The 18,012-nt window shown below is 48.8% G+C and overlaps 1 protein-coding gene and 1 non-coding gene across 2 annotated transcripts; one reads left to right on the top strand and one right to left on the bottom strand.

Moving 5' to 3' along the window:
• On the top strand, nucleotides 1-15,017 carry LOC115311791. Its single transcript, XR_005798847.2, has 4 exons — nucleotides 1-16; nucleotides 12,558-12,909; nucleotides 13,314-13,420; nucleotides 13,879-15,017. It is a non-coding gene; the product is annotated as an uncharacterized LOC115311791 (transcript).
• Nucleotides 15,018-15,279: 262 nt separating this feature from the next.
• On the bottom strand, nucleotides 15,280-16,482 carry LOC120847643. The gene has a single exon (XM_040219505.1). It carries the CDS (start codon nucleotides 16,480-16,482, stop codon nucleotides 15,280-15,282), a length of 1,203 nt encoding a protein of 400 aa, XP_040075439.1.
• Between the last annotated feature and the right edge of the window lie 1,530 nt (nucleotides 16,483-18,012).

The following is an 18,012-nucleotide window of genomic DNA, read 5'->3' as shown; positions in this document are numbered from 1 at the left end:
ATGTCGCAGGCCACAAGTGGTCACTTGACAATAATCTGCAACTCGTCATATGACAAACTGCGTAAATGGTTGGGTAAGTGCAGTAAAGGTAGTTCTGCATATCTGGGAAAAAACAGTGGCTGGGAGGGCTCTAGCTCTTCCTCATCACGATCTGTCTTAGGGATCAGCACGACAACCACAGCTGGTTGTCGTGCCAGTAGACCTTGTTCTGAAGTCACCGGAAGAAAAAAACAATAACCGGTTGCTGCCATCATGTTGTTTTAGCCAGTGGTCAAGAACAAGATTTTTTCTCTTGAGCTTGGACAAAGTGTTCTTCAATTAGTTTTCTCAAAGCCCCTTTGACACGCAATGGCACACATAACCTAGCTCAGTGGACACCCTACCTGTTAGTAGTGTTTCCAGTTTGTGCTAAATCACGAAAAGAGCCCTTGAAGAATAAGGTAGTGTGAAAAAGTAAATTTTTAATTCCTCATGCCAGAGATTCCCATCTGTTGGAGTTTGGATAGGAACAAGCTGTGGTCTGCGCTGTTAAAAGCCTTTCTGAAGTCTAACTGGACGATCTCGCACGGAGTTCGGTTGTCGAGGCTGGTGCTGAGTGCATAAGTGAAAGCTGCAAGGGCCGATTCGCAGCTCCTGCCGGGCGGAAACCATATTGGCGGGGGCTCCATTGTTTGGTTTAGCCATCGCAAGCCTTCGGACGGAGAACGTCGTAGCAGTTGTCTGTGTCGCGAATTCAAGCCGAGTTTAGATAAAGTTATATGTGCCGGAACTAGTCCTGGGTACTGTCTCCTCAACGTCGGGCCCCGACGTTGAGGAGAGACAGTACCCAGCACTAGTTCTGGCACATATAACTTTATCTAAACTCGGCTTGAATTCGCGACACAGACAACTGCTACAACGTTCTCCGTCCGAAGGCTTGCGATGGCTAAACCACCCTTTTTTTGCTGTCCCTCTTCTTTGTCCTCTTTTCTTCCCCTGGCCGCGAGGCGAAGATTCTTTCTAATCTGGCGCAAACGCCACGGTGGGACACACACACACACACACATGCCCGCACGCACAGCACCGAATGAGTCGGTAATACACTCCGTCACAAGTGGATGTTAGACTTGAGGGGGCACCGTGTCCCTTTTTGAGAGGCGTTACTGACTCAACTTTCCAGGATTTAGGAACAGAGCTGTGGGAGAGAAAATCGTTGAAGAGGCGAGTGAGGACGGGGGAGATACAGCCAGCACAGGATTTAAGCAATGCAGGGCGGAGGCTGTCTGGTCCAGGGCGTTGAGAGAAGTTGACACAGGCGAGGGCTTCGTAGGTTTCACTTTGAAGAATGAAAAAAAAAAAAAAAATTGGGTTGTGGGGATATTTATACAGCGTGTAGTTGGTCAGCCATTTTAAAGTTGCGACGAGTCACACGCTGTAGATGAGCAATTTAGCCAGTGCAGTACAACCGCTAGCCTGGGGTCTTTAACGTGCTCACGCAGTAGTGATACACCACCGTACGCAGGTACGATGCTCATCCAGATCGAAACGGGCAGGGGTGGGGCTTGAACCCAGGATCCCTGGGTTCTGCAGCGCGAGCCTTTGAAGAATGACTATGGAAGAGAGTGTGATTGCTGGTGTGGCCTTGAATGGCTGAGTTGTGGGTTGGGTGGGACAAAGGTTAGGTGCGGTAGGGTCAAGTAATGCTGCAGCCTGAGAAAAGTGGTAAGAGAAGAGCTCTGCTATGTCGTCAAGATTAGAATAGGGCCTGCCGTGATGTGTGAAGACCGGCGCGTGGAACATTTTTTTTTATAGTGAAAACATGCCCAAGAGTTTGGGCTGGCAGGTTGGTTTTGCTCTTAGTTGGTAGGTAACCGTTATGGGAGATATGAATGAGATGCTTGACTTCGGTACGTGCCTGGTGGGCTTGGTTAAGATGAGTGGGATTTAGAGGCACTTTTTTGAATAGTCGGTGTTTACGTCTGATTAAGACTGCAATCTCCTTTGTCATCCCTGGAAGGCTGCCGTGCCTCCTGTTGATCCTTAGGGTGAACACATTTGTGCTGAATTGCTGATATGTTGAGTGAGAGGTCGTCAGCCGATGGGTGATCAAACACGATGAACCAGGAAGCGAGGTGGATGAGTTGATTGAGATGAGGGAAATCGGTTTTTTAGAACTGCTGGAACTTCTTGGCTTGATGACCTCGCTTAGGGCAATGGATATTGGTGAGGAGAGCACTGCGATCACTGCCTGGTAGGCTGGATTTCACTGTGCAGCAGTAGGATAAGGTGGGATTATTGGTGCAGACGAGGTCGAGGAATGTAGCGTTGCTGTTTTGAGAAATGTAGAATGAGGCGTCATGAAGTTGGGTGAGGCCAGCAGTTTCCAATACGTCTTACAGCATGTCATCAAGTGGATCAGATGAACAGTGCAGAGAACTTGCTGGGGTCGACGCGCTGTAGGCTCTTTTGGAGGAGGGCGTACGATTGTTCACAGAGGGAGGGTGGGCAGTAGGTAGACACCAGAAGAAGCTTTCCATGGCTACAAGATGGCTTCTAGACCCGAAGGGGTGAGGTGGTCGAGACGTTGGCAGGGCAGGTGTTATGGCATGGCGAGGACGGACTCCCTCGCCCCAAGGAGGGACAGTTTTGCTAGAATAAAGAGAATTGTGCGAGATTGATTAATTCCCCATTAATTGCCCACCAAAGACAGGCGTCCAGCCATGTCTCGCACACAGCGAATATTGTATTCGGGAAAGATTACTTCAGCGCTTTAAAGTCAGGAAGGTTGTTTTTTAGGAAGCAAATGTTGGAAAACCAAACGTGATTGGAGTCTGTAGACTCCGATCGCGCACTTTTCACACGACAAGTATGCCAAACACGGAGTTGTCATGCGAACGGTGAATGCTTCCGATGTCGCTCGCCGGAGGCGGGTCGGAGAACTACTTGGTAGAGTTGGCGATGATGGCGGTGTACACAGGGGCTCCGTGCTGCTTAGGGGATGCAAAGAGGTCATCGGCCAGGGGTGGGAGCTGGCAAGCTGCACAGAGCCACTCGGTTGATAATGAGGATAGGCGTCTATACAAAGCGAGAGATACATCTTCACATTTCTGGTGGAACCACAAATCATAAATGTCGCATTAGAGAGTGGCGACATTGTCGACAGACAGGAAACAGCAGGGGCAGGTGGGACGTGAGCTGAAGTTTGAAGATACACCCGTGAGCGATATGAAGGCGAACAGCCCTCTTATTGTTTTTGACGCTCCTGCAAGTTTTGGAACAAGCTCTGTTCCAGAAGAGGGCTAAAACGCAATGTTTAGACCCCAAGCCACGTACCATTTGAGACGTTGAGAGTTAATATAGCTTTAGAGAGCCGTAAAACGGGCAAGAATCCAAGTAAGGTGTTCACTTTCATATTGCCGGCGGGTGTGCTTCACCGGTGATCAGCAATAACGAGATTATTTGAGGTTGGCGAGGGCGATGAGTGAAGAATGCTGAGCCACGAGGTTGCTTCCATGGACGACAATGTTCAATGGTGATGCTGCAGTCAGAAAGTGGCATTCTAGGTGCTTACGGTTTGTCGATGATAGGTGATATTTTTGTCGAAGGGCCAGTAGCCCCGTTACGCAGATCAGGAGACGGAGAGTTGTAAAGGCGCGCTGTCATCGAACCTAACAGCTAAACATTGTGCTGAAAAAATTGACTGGCTAGATCCAACATATCTCATAGAAAACTGACCAGGGGGGCAATGTTCGACAAATGTCTTGTTTCTCCTAAGAAGAAAAGGAAGTGATGGAAGTGACGATATCGCGTCTGATTAGTTAGAGGCTCAAATGACGAAAGCGGGAACTTTCATCGTTTGAGCCTCAAACCAATCAGACGCAATATCTTCACTTCCATCACTTCCGTTTTTTTTAGGAGAAACGAAACATTTGTCGTCGAACATAGCCCCCAGGTGTGTTGAACATTCATCTTGGGGGGGAAAGGACAGGCAGGTCAAATGCACCTCCAAGCACAGCTTTATTCTTTACCACATTAGCCTGTAGTTACTGTTAAAGCAACTGGTTTGTAATCGTACTCGTTATGTAAAACTGTCGCGTCTGTGCATTTTTTTTTTTTGCATGGTTTATGAATAGCTGTTTTGGAGTACCTTTACCGCGACTTTACTTCTACGTGTTTAGACTGTTTGTTGATCTTAAGTTTATCATTGTTTATGCACATAGCTCGAAGGCTAACATTCAAACTGTTTGTACTACCGTGTATGTTCGATAATACCCGTCAGCAACCGCATCATTGCATGTGCTGTTTGTAACATTTTCTTATAAATTGTACTATCTAGAGCGAAAATAAACATTTGCCTGCTTGAAATAACTCTTGTGTGAATAAATTACCTGTGATTGTCGTCCAGTGGGGCGCACGTCACAATAAAGCGAAAGCGCAACGCAAGCGGACGCGAGAACCGGGTACACAAAATGCCATGGGGGCCGCCATTTTGAAAAGCAAAACAATAAAAACGAAGCATAAAATGTGGTTAGTTACCCCATCCGTGGTGAGAGAGCGCTTTTACGAGTTTAAATAATTGTTTAAGAAACTTTCGCCCTTTTTGAATTAATTGGTTGTCAATATAATTTATATTGTGTGAATAATATGTAATTAGTTAAGTTCTACATTGTAGTTTTATTCACACAAGGCCCTCGATCACGTGGTTTGCGATTACCACAGGCTTATTCTACAGTGGGCAAACTGTATATGATAAACTGTGGCTACGGCTGCACCCGGCTGTCCGAGTCAGTTTAGTTCTGTTCTTCGCGTTCGTCGAATAGTCGGGCGGCGCTCGACCGGCTGCGGGCGCACGGATACTGACGCGCCCATCGTTGCCCTGGATGGATTCCCACTGACCTCGGCTTTGAATCTTTATTTAGTGTGAAGCTGCCGACCCATTGCACTTTGGCTCGGCATCTGGAAGCGCTTGACGCTGGTGTGCTTGGTGACTATACTTGGACAACTCGGATACCGCTTGCCCGCCGGAACTTCCCGATGCACTCCGACACTGGATACTGTGCTTGTGCGTGCTGTGTGTGTGTTCCGTGCACTGTTTAATGACGACGCCTGGACGACCGTGTGCGCCGCCATAATTACCGCTGCGCTCACCACTGGGCTCTACAGAAGACTTTCGTGCGATGCCCCTAGCTGTTGCAAGCGAGAGATCGTCGCGATTTCAGACCCAGTCTGCCTGGGTCTGAAATCGCGACGATCTCGGTTGTAACGGCTAAGGGCATAACACGATATTCTTTTGTAGGGTCCAGTGGTAAGCGCAGCGGGAATTCCGGCGGTGCACCGCCTGGGTTTAAAATTAGGGCTGGAAATGCGCGGTTCCAGGCTGGATACAAACTGGTGCCGCAATTTTGGGTCTAGGCGGAACCGGCATTTTTCATTCCTGCCTGAATCTGATATTTTCGTACGGGACGTTTTGCAGTCAAGTGGGTTGGGGTTACAACCAAGCTAGCGGATTCCCGCTCATTTCCTTTGACTTTAGTCTCTGCATGCTTTGTTTCACCTTGCGATGGACCGCTGCGAACGCTACGAGTCACCCCAGGCAGTTTGGCGCTACACGTTGCGCCATCTAGCGGCTGCAAAATAAAGAAACTGGGTAGGCCAGGCCTGCGCGGGTCGCGGGTGCAGCGGGCGGGCGCATCCAGAAACCACGTGTGAACGTTGCATTCCGGGTCGGCGTGAGCCTTTTTTTGGAACCGTTTTTCGTAAAAGTAAGTCCCAACTTCACGTTTCTACGACCTCACCGGGTTCCTGTAACATCTCGCCTACTCTTAGAGTTCCCCCAAAAAATAAACTTTGCTACTTTTGCGAGAGAGTCGCGAAGTCGCGAAGCTGACTCTAGCGTCAAACTTCACCGCTTCCCTTCGAGATCTTGGGAAGCGACACGGCGACAGAAGTGGATTACTGCAGTGCGACGCATCAAGTAAGGGAATTTTACAGAAACTCTTGGGTGGGGGGGAAGGGGGGGGGGGGGGGGGAGTGAACGAAAATATATGTGCAGACTCGGAAAGTGGTCGGACGAACTCGTTTTGCAGACTACTCGGCAAAATAACATATTACAAGTTGTATTACGAGTCGCTTTGACAGCCACATGGGGAAATATGATAGGAACAATCGGGCCGATTGTTGCTTCGCTGTGACATCGAGAATCGGGCGATCAGGTCTTCAAGCGAAAGGCCCGTCGGCCCGTTCCGGTACCCCTAATGCCGTTCGGCACGCGTGGTCGCAACCAAAACCTTCCAAACCTGCGAGGGTGGATTTTCGTAGCACAAAGTTTTGTTTGTTTCAGCAACCAACTTTAATGCTGAGTCTAGTAACAAATGTTACGGCGTGCAGAAAGCAGGCTGCTAATGTTTTTGTTTGGAAAAAGCTCGTGCGAAGCGTAAATATCCTTCCACGTACACTTTGTTGCCTGTCGCCTTTTTACACCAGGCTTTGCGATGTGCGTACGGTTATGTAACATGCTGAGTTCCAAATTTTATTCTAGTGTGTGTGGCCGTCGGGAGGAGAGGACGGCCGAGCGAGGCGCGAGCGGGGCCAGTCGGTGAGGAAAGAGGAAGAGCGTGCTGCACAAGGCTGGGACCGGGCAGGAACGACAGAGCCGTTCTGGCTGGTCTGGGGCCCATGGCGATTCCCTGGAGCATTCCGCCAGCGAACTTCGGATCAGCACCGGCGGAAGCGGCGAGCCCTGGCCATACCGGCCTGGGCTATGGCGATCCCGTAGTGGTTCCACAGCGAGACTCTGACTGTGATAGCCCGGAACAGCTAGCCTACGCAGCACTGGCGTGGGAAGGACGATCCGCAGGCCTGGACACCGGCTCCGACTGTGAGTTCTGAACGACGGGCGACAACTAAGGTCGGCGGGTCCGGACTGCCGGCTCTCAAAGGCGGGCAACCGGGATGTACAATAAACCTATTCGCTGCCTTCTCGTTGTATTGTGTCACTTCCTGGGAGACGAGCGAAGCACAGACCGATCGGGCGGCCACAAGTAGTGAAGACAACTCAAAATGGTGTCCAGATGACGACTCTGGAATATTCTCTAAACACTTGGATCTATCAAGGCTCCCGATGGTCTTAAGCAACCGCATGAAAAAACCAGGGACGCACGCAGGTGCAAGCGGGGACTGCTGAAATCGGGGTCGCCGCCGCTCGCAACGGCCCGGCGGGCAGATAGGCCGCCCATTAAAGGACACATGCAAAGGAAAAAAACATTTTTTTTAGACAGCTTAGATGGAACAGGGATGTCATAAAACGATTTTACAACGAAGAAAACATTTTTTTAGAGCTATATTTACGGCGCTATACGAATTTGTAGTTGGCGCTCGCGGGAGCCGCCGCTGGTCACGTGGTAGGCCCGCGCGCCGCCGCGCTGCGTCGCCGCCGCACGCTGAGCGTTGTGCGAACGCCGCTTCAACGCGTTTCTCCACGCCGCCGTCGCCGCCGCCGCACAAGTTCGTCTGCTTCGGGGCGCCGCCGCCGTCGTCTGAAGGACACATGCAAAGGAAAAAATGTTTTTTTCCTTTGCATGTGTCCTTTAAAAGACACATGCAAAGGAAAAAAACGAAGAAAAAATTTTTTAGAGCTATATTTACGGCGCAAAACGAATTTGTAGTTGGCGCCCGCGGGCACTGCGGAAAAGTGGTCTGTATTTATCACGTGACTGGTCTTTATTTATCACGTGGTGCTTGCGCTCTTTCGGAAGCTTCCTATGGCCTCTAAAAGTAACTTATTAATCTTTGTTTGAAGTATAACAAAAAACCAAGACGAATAAGTAATTTTTAGAGCCCAAAGGAAACTCCTGAAAAAGCGCAAGCAGACGTGATAGACCTGTGCGCCGGTCAGACGACGGCGGTGGCGCCCCGAAGCAGACGAACTTGTGCGGCGGCGGCGACGGCGGCGTGGAGAAACGCGTTGAAGCGGCGTTCGCACAACTCTCAGCGTGCGGCGGCGACGCAGCGCGGCGGCGCGCGGGCCTACCACGTGACCAGCGGCGGCTCCCGCGAGCGCCAACTATAAATTCGTATAGCGCCGTAAATATAGCTCTAAAAAGTTTGTTTCTTCGTTGTAAAATCGTTTTATGACATCCTTTTTCCATCTAAGCTGTCTAAAAAAAAAATTTTTTTCCTTTGCATGTGTCCTTTAACAGAGGCGCCTCCGCTTGTGGCGCTGAATGCAGTACTATCGTGGCGCCGCCTGGCCATTGCCGGCTCACGCGACATTCAGAAGGCACTGGATTGGTTTCGATGGCTCTCGTGCTGTCTGTTGCGGTCCATCGTAAGATGAAATACACCATCGTTACCGCTCTTGTCACCTGACCGCACTGACCGGACTTGCAGAAGGGCCGTACCGCGCCAGACGAGGCGCGACCGTTTCTGTGACTGAGGATAGCTGGGTGCTAAATGCAATGAGGTTTTGGCTTCCGCGCGTCTCTTCTGTCCGGTCTGCATCCGTGCTTCTTGTCCTGGACCTTGTTTGAGGCGGTGAGAAGTCAGTTTGACGGAGGTGTTGAGGAGACACGGGGAATGTCAACTCGAACGGTGCGGTATTACCCCGTTAATTGTATCTTGGTATGAAGCTAGCTTTGTCGACGCTGACTGTGCGACCGCGACCGTGCAACGCGAACAGCCGACACCGAGGTAGAAGAATAAATCGGTTGGTACCATCTGCTGCCTGAACCCGCCGATCGATGAGAAAAACACAGATCGAGTCATGGCATCGTGGAAGACATTTTTCGTCGTTGGTCACGAAGAAAATAAACAAGGTGCACGCTGAAAGTTGTGCAACGAAACTGTACACGGTGCAGTCGGCGTATCATCGAACTTTATTCGCCATCTGAAGAGGAAACACGAGAATGAGTACGCGAAGGGTGGAAAAGGGCAGGCGAACCAGCCAAAAATTGAGTTGAATATGATATGAAACATCGGGATTCGTAAAGCAAGAGTGAACTTATGCTTTTTAAAACATGTTCGGAACATGGTCTGACCCTATACGGTCCCTTGTGCTTCGTCGTAGAGGTCGCACTTTGTCTTTGCCGCTGTGCATGAAGTCGCTTCCAGCGGCGTACTAGCCGTGTTGGTGTGAAGATATTTGAAAAATACAGTTATGTATATATCTTATTTCTGCGCCACGCACGAACTGGACATTTTTTATGGTCTTATGAAACAAACACGCTGGCCGCGTATGTCCTAAAAGTCAAATGCGAAAAAGTAAAAAAAAAAGAGTGTATTTATGTTTTGCTCTTTGTTGGGAGCCACGTGGTCGCGAGACCGATATCTTAAACAAGCATCGGCATATCAAGGGGCTTTCTCGATGTTTGCAGTACAATGTAAATAAACACTTTGTGCCACCAGCGCTCTGCTTAGTAAAATCAATGCTTTTTTGAAGCATTTAGTTAGTTGTTTTTTTTTGCAAATGTCTTTGCATTTGATAATGTCAGCTTTATGTTGCTTATGCCGGAAATACAATGTAGCTGTCAAGTGCCAATTTTTACGTTTGAAAATTAGAGGAATGGAATGGAACGATTCAGCCATTCCAGGAGTGGGAATGGTCCCAGTGTCCCCATTCCTAGGAGTTGAAAGGAATAGAATTGTCGAAAATTCGAATTCCCCGGAATAGGATTGGAATGGAAGGGGGGTGCCCATTCCGCAACACTGGTGAGCAGACGAGGCTTCACTTTGGAGTTTAGGAGGATATCGCAGTAGAATTTCATCTCCGATAAGAACTTTTCCAGAATCTAGATGGCACTGGGGAGGAAGCCTTTCCACCCATCTGCTACTTCCAAATAAAAAAGAAAAAGCTCGTCCTTTGTTTCGGTTATTAGCGGGCAGCTTGGCCCTAAAAACCCCCACCCCACCCATTCCGTCCTCCCACCCTGCCAGTTGCGAGAATAACTGTTTCTTGTTCTGTAGTTAAAAAGAGGATATCGGGGACGGGTGTGGGCTTCCAAAGCCATCGCAAAGTGGGCCCTTTGTCCCATTCTTACCTGATTAAAAAAAGAAGAACGGTCTGAAGAAAAGAGAAAACGCCTCAAACGCTCGGTTTTTGGCTATTTCGCGTTCTGAGATTTTTCGTACCATACGATTTCCAAATAGCATGTAGATTGTTGATATCGGCATTACAAAAACAAAGTATGCCATACATTTCTTTTTGGCGTTGTGTCATCTCATCCAGATCGAAACGGGCAGGGGTGGGAATTAACCAGTTCGCGATACAATCAGCAGCCATTAGAGTCCCAGCTTTGTTTTTTCCGAGAGAACCGGATTTCGTTTTCTTTCTACGATCACCCTGACTTCTAAATAGGTGTGCGAGTTCTAAATTGCACGGAAGCAGAACTATATGTTGTACTGCTGAAATGCCAAAAAATGAATTGCCAGAAGTTTAGATAGTGTTGAGTCTTATATACGTACTGATCAAAGCATACTTCAATTGTAGCAAAGCTACTGAAAAAAAAAAAAGATTCAAGCGATAATTTTTTTTAATTACGTGTTCCGATTAATCACTTCGCAAAACTGAATTGCCACTAAGGCCCCAGCATCTTTTACCGTGCGCCACATTTGTTGTTGTTTTGTTTTGTTCGCCCGGACGAGACACCGCCTCCGCAAATCACTCAAATGAGTAAACGCTGTGGCACCAAGTACGAGCGTCAAGGGGCGTTGGGGTCTTGTGATTATCTTTTTTTACGAGATCATAGGTAAAGAACTTTTTTTTTTTCGAAATGAGCGAATTCTATGTTAAGCGAAACTGAGATAAAGTGGAATGTTTGAGTATCAGTAAAGCCATGTAGCGCGGTCACCTCCGCAGTGTTTTTTCTCGCATAATATGACCAATTCCAGTTTAAAAACATGAGATCAATTCACCGACAGATATAATCCAAATTTCAGCAAAAATTGTCTAAGTTTCGGTTTCTGGCTTGTTTCAGGTCGGCTCCCTCTTTGCGCTGAGACGATTTGCTATTTTCGCAAGCGCCCCGGCCCGCGCGCGACGAATTGTGGGAGAGACTGTCCCTCGACTGGCCGCTCTGCCTTTAGATCGCATTGCCTGGTCACTTGCCTCCTCTTAATCCTCTGCTTTCTGATTCCATTACCCATTTTTATCTGTTAAGGTGTATTTTTTATTACTTCTAAGTGCTTCTATTTTCTTCTGCGCGCGATATTTTTTGTATATATATAGTATTTGTGTCTTTATTTTGCCTTTTTTGACTTGAGCGCCGACGGACAACACGCCGCTTCGCGCGTCGTTCCCCGGGTGGGTTACGGTTGCTACCGATTCCTATCGGGCTGTTAGCTGTTCATTTTGCTACAATTTGACCCGCGTGCACTCGAGAGGAACCGCAAGTTTATGAACACCCGCGCACATGTCATAGGGGTAGGCAGAGCTCTGAATCAACAGTCGCGACTCGACAGCCGAGTGCGCTGTGATTTGGCCGCCCGCGCTCGCTCCGTTGACTCGCACTGTAGCGTATGCCTTCGAGTGCCGCTTACAATTGACTAAGATACAGCACGCCGCTTTGCCGTCGCGAATCATTTGTCCGAATGCCTGCGAAACCGTAACACCGTTCGGCATATCCAACGCTGCGGCGCCTGACAACTGCACGCAGCAGCGCGCAATTGCCAGCACTTGAAAAAGGGTGTTTGCAACTGACAACCGCTGAGCAAATAGATTAAGAAGGCATACCATAAGCGCATACAAGCCGTGACGTTGGGCCACCGGCGCTTGCGAAGGGCTCGCGCCGCAGCGCGCAGTTGTCAGGCGCCGCAGCGTTGCATATGCCTCAGCTTCGCAAACATTCGGACAAATGGTTCGCGGCGACAAAGCGGTGTGCTGTATCTTGGTCGAGTAAGCTCGCACTCGAAGGCATGCGCTGCAGTGCGAGTCAACGGAGCGAGCGCTGGCGGCCAAATCACAGTGCACTCGGCTCTCGCGTCGCGATTGCTGATTCAGAGCTCTGCCTACCACTATGACATGTGCACGGGTGTTCATAAGCTGCCTCCTCTTGACTGCACGCGGGTCAAAGTGAAGCAAAATGAACAGCTAACAGCGCGATAGGAATTGGTAGCAACGGTAGTACTAACCCGGAAAACGACGCGCGAAGCGGCGTGTTGTCCATCGGCACTCCCGTTGAGAAAGGCAAAATAAAGACACAAATACTATAAATATACAAGAAATATCGTGCGCAGAAGAGAATAGAAGCAATTAAAAGCAATAAGAAATACACTTGGAACAGATAAAAACAAGTAATGGAATCGAAAAATAGAAGATTAAGAGGAGGCAGGCGACAAGGCAATGCGATCGCAAGGCAGAGCGGCCAGGCGAGGGACAGTCTCGCCTTTTTCAGAGTTTTGACACGATGGTGGCGCGCCCTCGCGGGAATCGCTCCAAGCTATTCTGAGGGCTCCGCCGTCCGAGCGCGCCTCAGTTCTCGCTGTGTTAACCTTCGTTCTCGGGTTGCGTTCGTCTGCCTTCCGTCATTGTGCACGTGTATTTCTTTCATCGATTCGGCTCAATATCTTCTGCGGAATGGCCGACGACGACCCTGGAGGGTTGACGAAGGCGATCGTCTACGATACGGAGGACTTCGTTCGCCTCTACGCCTTCAAGGATGGATGGACCGCCGATGCCACATCGGTTCCTACCGTCGACACGGAGTCAGTCGAGCGTCACTTCGGTGTCGAGTCGTGCAAGCGACTGAAGAAAGGCTGGGCTTTCAAGGAAGAATGCCACGTGAAGAAGATAATGGTGAACATTTTCGATCCAGACCCGACTATCTCTCTTGTGCGGAGTTTGTGCGCGCCTTCCATGAAGCCTGGCCACTACAAACAGCTGCTTTCGCTATCAACGAACGCCGAAGTTGTTCAAGCTTATTGCGACTGTGTGGCAGGGTGAGTCCATTTCCGTGCTTAGTGCTCTGATTTATAACTTAGCCATATGCATGCCAAAAACATGACGTGATCGGCGTACACAGACCACATTTCTGCCGTATACGCGCTGTTATTGGCGTTTTGTTTTATGTTTCTTTTTTTTTTTTTTTAAATACACACATCTGTGTCAGTGCCTAATGCCAGCATTTATGAATAAATAAAGGTGGTCGCCAATCCTCTTGAGACGGACAGTGTAACGGTATAAATTTCAGTACAAGTAAAGCATGTTTTGTTCCTCACTTACTGTTTTTTTACCGTGTTGTGAAGATGTTAATCCATTTAGATTTTGATGGTCATAATGCTAATAAGCTCAAATGTTGTTGTGAGTTCTGTTCGTTAATCCTCTCAAAATTTCAACTGCGCAGGTTGAGTGGAACATGCCAGCATGTCGCTGGCCTGATGTTTGCCCTTGCTGACATCCAGCAGCCCTCGACGACAGATGTCAAGTGCCAGTGGATTGCACCAGCAAAGGGTAATAACCATTATGCCCCAGATTGAGTGTACCAGCTCGCTGGTATTGTCATGACATGTTATGATAGAGTATCATTTGTCTTTGAGGCTAAACATTATAGTATTTTTTTTTCCCGTTCTTGCACACAAAGATCTTTCGGCTTTGCAGCCAAGCACCATGGCACAAGCTTCGAGGTGTACTGCATATCTGAATGTAGAGCCCAGGCACGACCTTGACAATCTTTCGAGCTTAGTAACAGCAGAAAGTTTTGACGACGAAACTACAGCTTGTGCAAGTTCAGCAGTGTTAGGGATACCTTTATTCACAGTAAAAGCTGTCCATACACAAAGTAGGCAAGCTGGACATATTTCTGAAATCTTTTGGAAACCCAGTAAAATAAGATGGCATGTAGTGAAGGGACACTCACCTGTTTTAAGTGAAACCTGCATGCGATCAAAGTGAGCAAAGAGCATGCTAAGCTCTTTCTTTCTGTTCCAGCCAAAAAAAAAAAAAGCCCACTGCACTAAATGACATCACTTTCCGAAAACATGTTCTTAACAAGACAACGCCAAAGCAACCCAAGCGCCGAGCCCCTGCTGCACAAAGTTCAGGAGTGTCGGAAAAGCTCCTCACTGACAAGATCCTGAAGAAGTTGGGAGCTGCGGACCCTACGATGCTGTGGAATCGTTACGCAGTAGAGGCACCTCAGCAAAATCAGCCCCGCCTTATAGGGGACACTGAAGACCTGCTTTCGAGAAGGTGCATGGATATCGCAAGGTCCTACGTGGCGTCTGTTCCTCCTACAAGTGATGGGGAAAGACAGACAGTGTGCAAGTCTACAGTGGGTCAGCAAGTCAATCCCACCTGGAGAAGAGAAAAGATAGGCCGCCTTGGGGCATCAATGTTTCGGCGCATCGTACACTGTGTTTGTCCCGAAGGAGTTCTGCGTGACATTTTGTATCCACGAGCACATAGCCTGAAGCCCGGGGATCCGCGACAGTACGGGATAGACAACGAGCCAGTTGCTGTCTCTGCGTATGTGACTTTCATGGCATGTCAGGGGAGAAACATTGCTGTTGAGGAGACGGGCCTTCATGTCCACAAAGACTATTCGTATATTGCAGTGTCACCAGACCGCATTGTGTTCGAGGGCAGTGACCAGGGCCTCCTTGAGGTGAAGTGTCCCCGTTCAAAGAAAGGAATGACACCAGCGGAAGCCTGCAACTCTGATGACTTCTGCTGCCACATTGTGGATGGGAGTGTAGTACTGAAGGAGACGCACGCCTACTACTTCCAAGTTCAGGGGCAAATGGCAGTAGTTGGAGCACAGTGGTGTGATTTTGTTGTGTGGACTAACAATGGTCCTTTGTGGCAGTCCATTTCAGTGGAACGTGTGCCTTTTGACAAGGGGTTTTGGGAGAAGGACATTCTACCTGGCCTGCAGTACTTTTACCGGTTTGCCCTTGTGCCCGAGCTGATCACACGCCGCATCAAGCGGCTGAACTTCCTGCACACGGTTGGAAGAGGCTATGTGCCCTACCTGAAGTACAAGGATGGGTTCTATGTGTGTGACAGTGATCTGGACACCTTGAAAGTGTGTATCAGGAAACTGAAGTGAAGATAGGAAACTTTGTGCATTCTTAACAGTGCCTGCTTTATCTTTTGGAACTGTGTCTAAGATACATGATGTCCGAGCAAGGTTGACGGTGAAATCATTTTTTTATTGTTCTGACTTATACAGAACCATGCGTTTCACAGCCACTACATGCAGTCACGGTCAGCTGAAGTTACAAAACTGCTCTCCTTTTGTTTATTGTCCTAAACAGAAGCATACATGTCACAGTCGCTACATACAGTCACGGTCAGCTGAAGTTACAAAACTACCCTGCTTGCTCTGCTCCATGGATCAGAGGACCCCTGAAGTTAGACAACAATGCACATGTCGTAAATATTTCGTCTGCGATGTCAGCCATGTTTAATGGCAGTGGGCAGTCAAAGATGTGGAACTCTTTTATGCGCCGTATCGCCCTTTCCACATGCACCCTTGCCCGTGCCACCTTTCGTGTACAGACAACGTCGCTGCGGCTCATCTGTTTTTCCCCAGCAATGCGGAATGGGGGAATGTACAGCTTGACGCCCGCTGGCAGGAGGTCATGCACTTTAAACCCCTTGTCAACCATCACCGCGTCGCCGCACTCCAACATGTCGAGTACCTCACTCTCTGCAACGATGGCACGGTCACTCGTGCTTCCGCCGTACAGGTTTGAAACAAATGAAACGTAGCAGTCTGGTGTTATACCGATTAGACATTTCATTGTGTTCGAGTGCTTGTAGCCAGAGAATGTTTTCTTTTGTGCTTCCAGACCGGATGGCTTCTGGATTCTGACTTCAGTTGTGTCTAGCACGATGCGCGTATCGGGAAATTCTCGAAAACATGCGGGCATGTTGCGTTGGACCTCATGAGGTTTCGGGAATCGCGCAATACTTTTCAGTGTGTCTTTCAACATAAAAATCCACCGTGAGAAGGTGCGGCTTAAAGTTGACTCGGAGAGTCCAAAGTTACGAGCAATTTCCTTGCAGGGCATGCTCGTCCTCAACCTCACAAGAACCATGAGGAGCTGTTCCTCAGTTTCTTGGGCACGCATGTAGTTCCCCTTGCAAATTTCGGGGTACCTTGCAACAACAAGGTCATGCAGATTGTGCAGCACTTCGTATCTTGTTAGGCCTGTGTAATACAGGAAGTGCTTGCCTTTTCTAACGTTGTCTAAACTTAGTGTTTGGTTGGACATTTCAAGACACTTCTTAGCAAGGTTTTCATTACTCTGTTGCGATTTCTTTAACTCAAGGTCCAGGAGCCCATTTCGTTGTCTCTCCCTTTCTACATCACTTTCCAGTTCCTTGATCCTGGCATGAAGAAGCGCAACTTCTTCGTTTGGCAGATTTGGCGTTACTTCAGAACTTGTCTCTTCTCCTAGTACATCACTAGGTATTTCTTCGACAACAGCTGCAGAACAGTCGATTCCATCTGTCGGAGCAGAAAGTAGGTCCTCGTCTGTCACAAGAGGTTGCTGGTCCTCATTCATGGGTACGCCAGCACCGTGACTGTCTAGTGATACAGTCGGGCTTGTTGAAGAGGCTTGACGTTGCACATTTTGAATAGCTCCTGAAATACAGCACAAAATAAAATAGATTAAGAATCAGTGAAGAGAGACGAATGCAGATGCAAGCGTGTCTGTTGAGACCAGAGCAAACTTGCTAGACTGAAGAAACCCCCCTTAAAGGTTTCTATCGCGCAGGTTGTTTTCACTTTTGGCACAGGCATGATTGTGATGGTGGCTCTGCGGAATATCTTGTGTGCGTGAGCAGTCGCCCACCTTAACTGCTTTCGAAAACTACCCTCGCCGTCTCAACTTATACCTCTGTCAGACGGGCAAGCAAATACTTTCAGAAAGGACTTTCAGAATCGACGAATCTGTGCGTGCAGAGGGGCACGCGCAGAGTCGAGATCGCGAGCCGATTCGCCGATTCTATAAAGGAGTTCTTTCTGAAAGCCTTTAACTTGCCCCTCTACTAAAGCAAAGGCTAGAGCGCGAGCATTACCAGACCATTGCACGAACCCTCGTGCAGCGAAAGCATTTACCGATACTCTGAGCTCGCGCTTCTGGACGAGGTCGCACGTGTAAGCAATGCTTATTTCCACGGCTCGCGTGTGCTTCGTCGTTTCTTCGCAACGATAACGTACGTACCATAATGAGTCGCCTGTAGTGAGAGTCTTGCCTCCCGTCGCTTCGTTGTCCTGTTGTACCGTGCGAGCGCACTTGTGGCCGTACCCGGTGCCGTGTAAACAAACACGGACGGAGCGAAATCTGGGTGATCTGGATATCGCGAAGGCTCGTCTGCACAGTAAAAACATAAGAAACGGCGTCTTAGTAACATTTAGTTTCTACGAATTCGGCACGTTCACTTACCTCCGACGAAATGGGCACTGCAAACACGAGAGTTCACGGTTGGCTCCCAAGACGTACCGTCCGGATTCTGTCTCCGCAAGGCCTGGATCCATTTCGCACGCTTTTTTGGGTGCAAAGAGACAGCTGGAAACCTATAAAACCTCGCATTTGAACCGTTTTTGCTGCCTACCCGCCAAAACGTTGAGGCCGTCCGGCCGCCGGCCCTTCGCCAGAACGGGGGGTCACCCATTGCCTACGCCGCCTCTGTTTTTTTTTTTTTTTTTTTGCAATGGTGAATGATAGATAAAAGAAGTGTAAAAAACAAAGATCCGAATTCGGAAACAGCCAAACATTTGAATGAATACGCCGACTGTTCTTCAACCTGGGGAAACATAAATATTTTAGAAAGGGAAAACAACGACGTGAAAATATTAGTGAAAGAGACGATCAGGGTAAAGACGTCTGCCGAATGCATTAGTCACCCGTCCGGAGGCCGAAAACTGTTTGCGGCTGACTGGTTTGGGAGAACCGCGATGACCTCGGGGTGTCGCGGTGTATATGTGTTGACAGGGGATCTGTCGGCAGCTTTGTCTCGGCGCTGTCTGAGCTTATCGTTGACTGGAATGTACGGGGGCCTGGGAAAAGGAAGAGGGAAGGGGGTAGAGG

The sequence above is a fragment of the Ixodes scapularis genome, unplaced genomic scaffold (genome assembly GCF_016920785.2).
Source record: "Ixodes scapularis isolate PalLabHiFi unplaced genomic scaffold, ASM1692078v2 PGA_scaffold3__209_contigs__length_174095766, whole genome shotgun sequence".
Classification (NCBI taxonomy): domain Eukaryota; kingdom Metazoa; phylum Arthropoda; class Arachnida; order Ixodida; family Ixodidae; genus Ixodes; species Ixodes scapularis.
The sequence above is the reverse complement of the archived record's forward strand: the minus strand, read 5'-3'. Positions and strand labels throughout refer to the sequence as shown.

Bases quoted from the DNA above. Each gene is read 5' to 3' on its own strand.
- LOC120847643 (XM_040219505.1), bottom strand. From the start codon at position 16,482: ATGAATGAGGACCAGCAACCTCTTGTGACAGACGAGGACCTACTTTCT.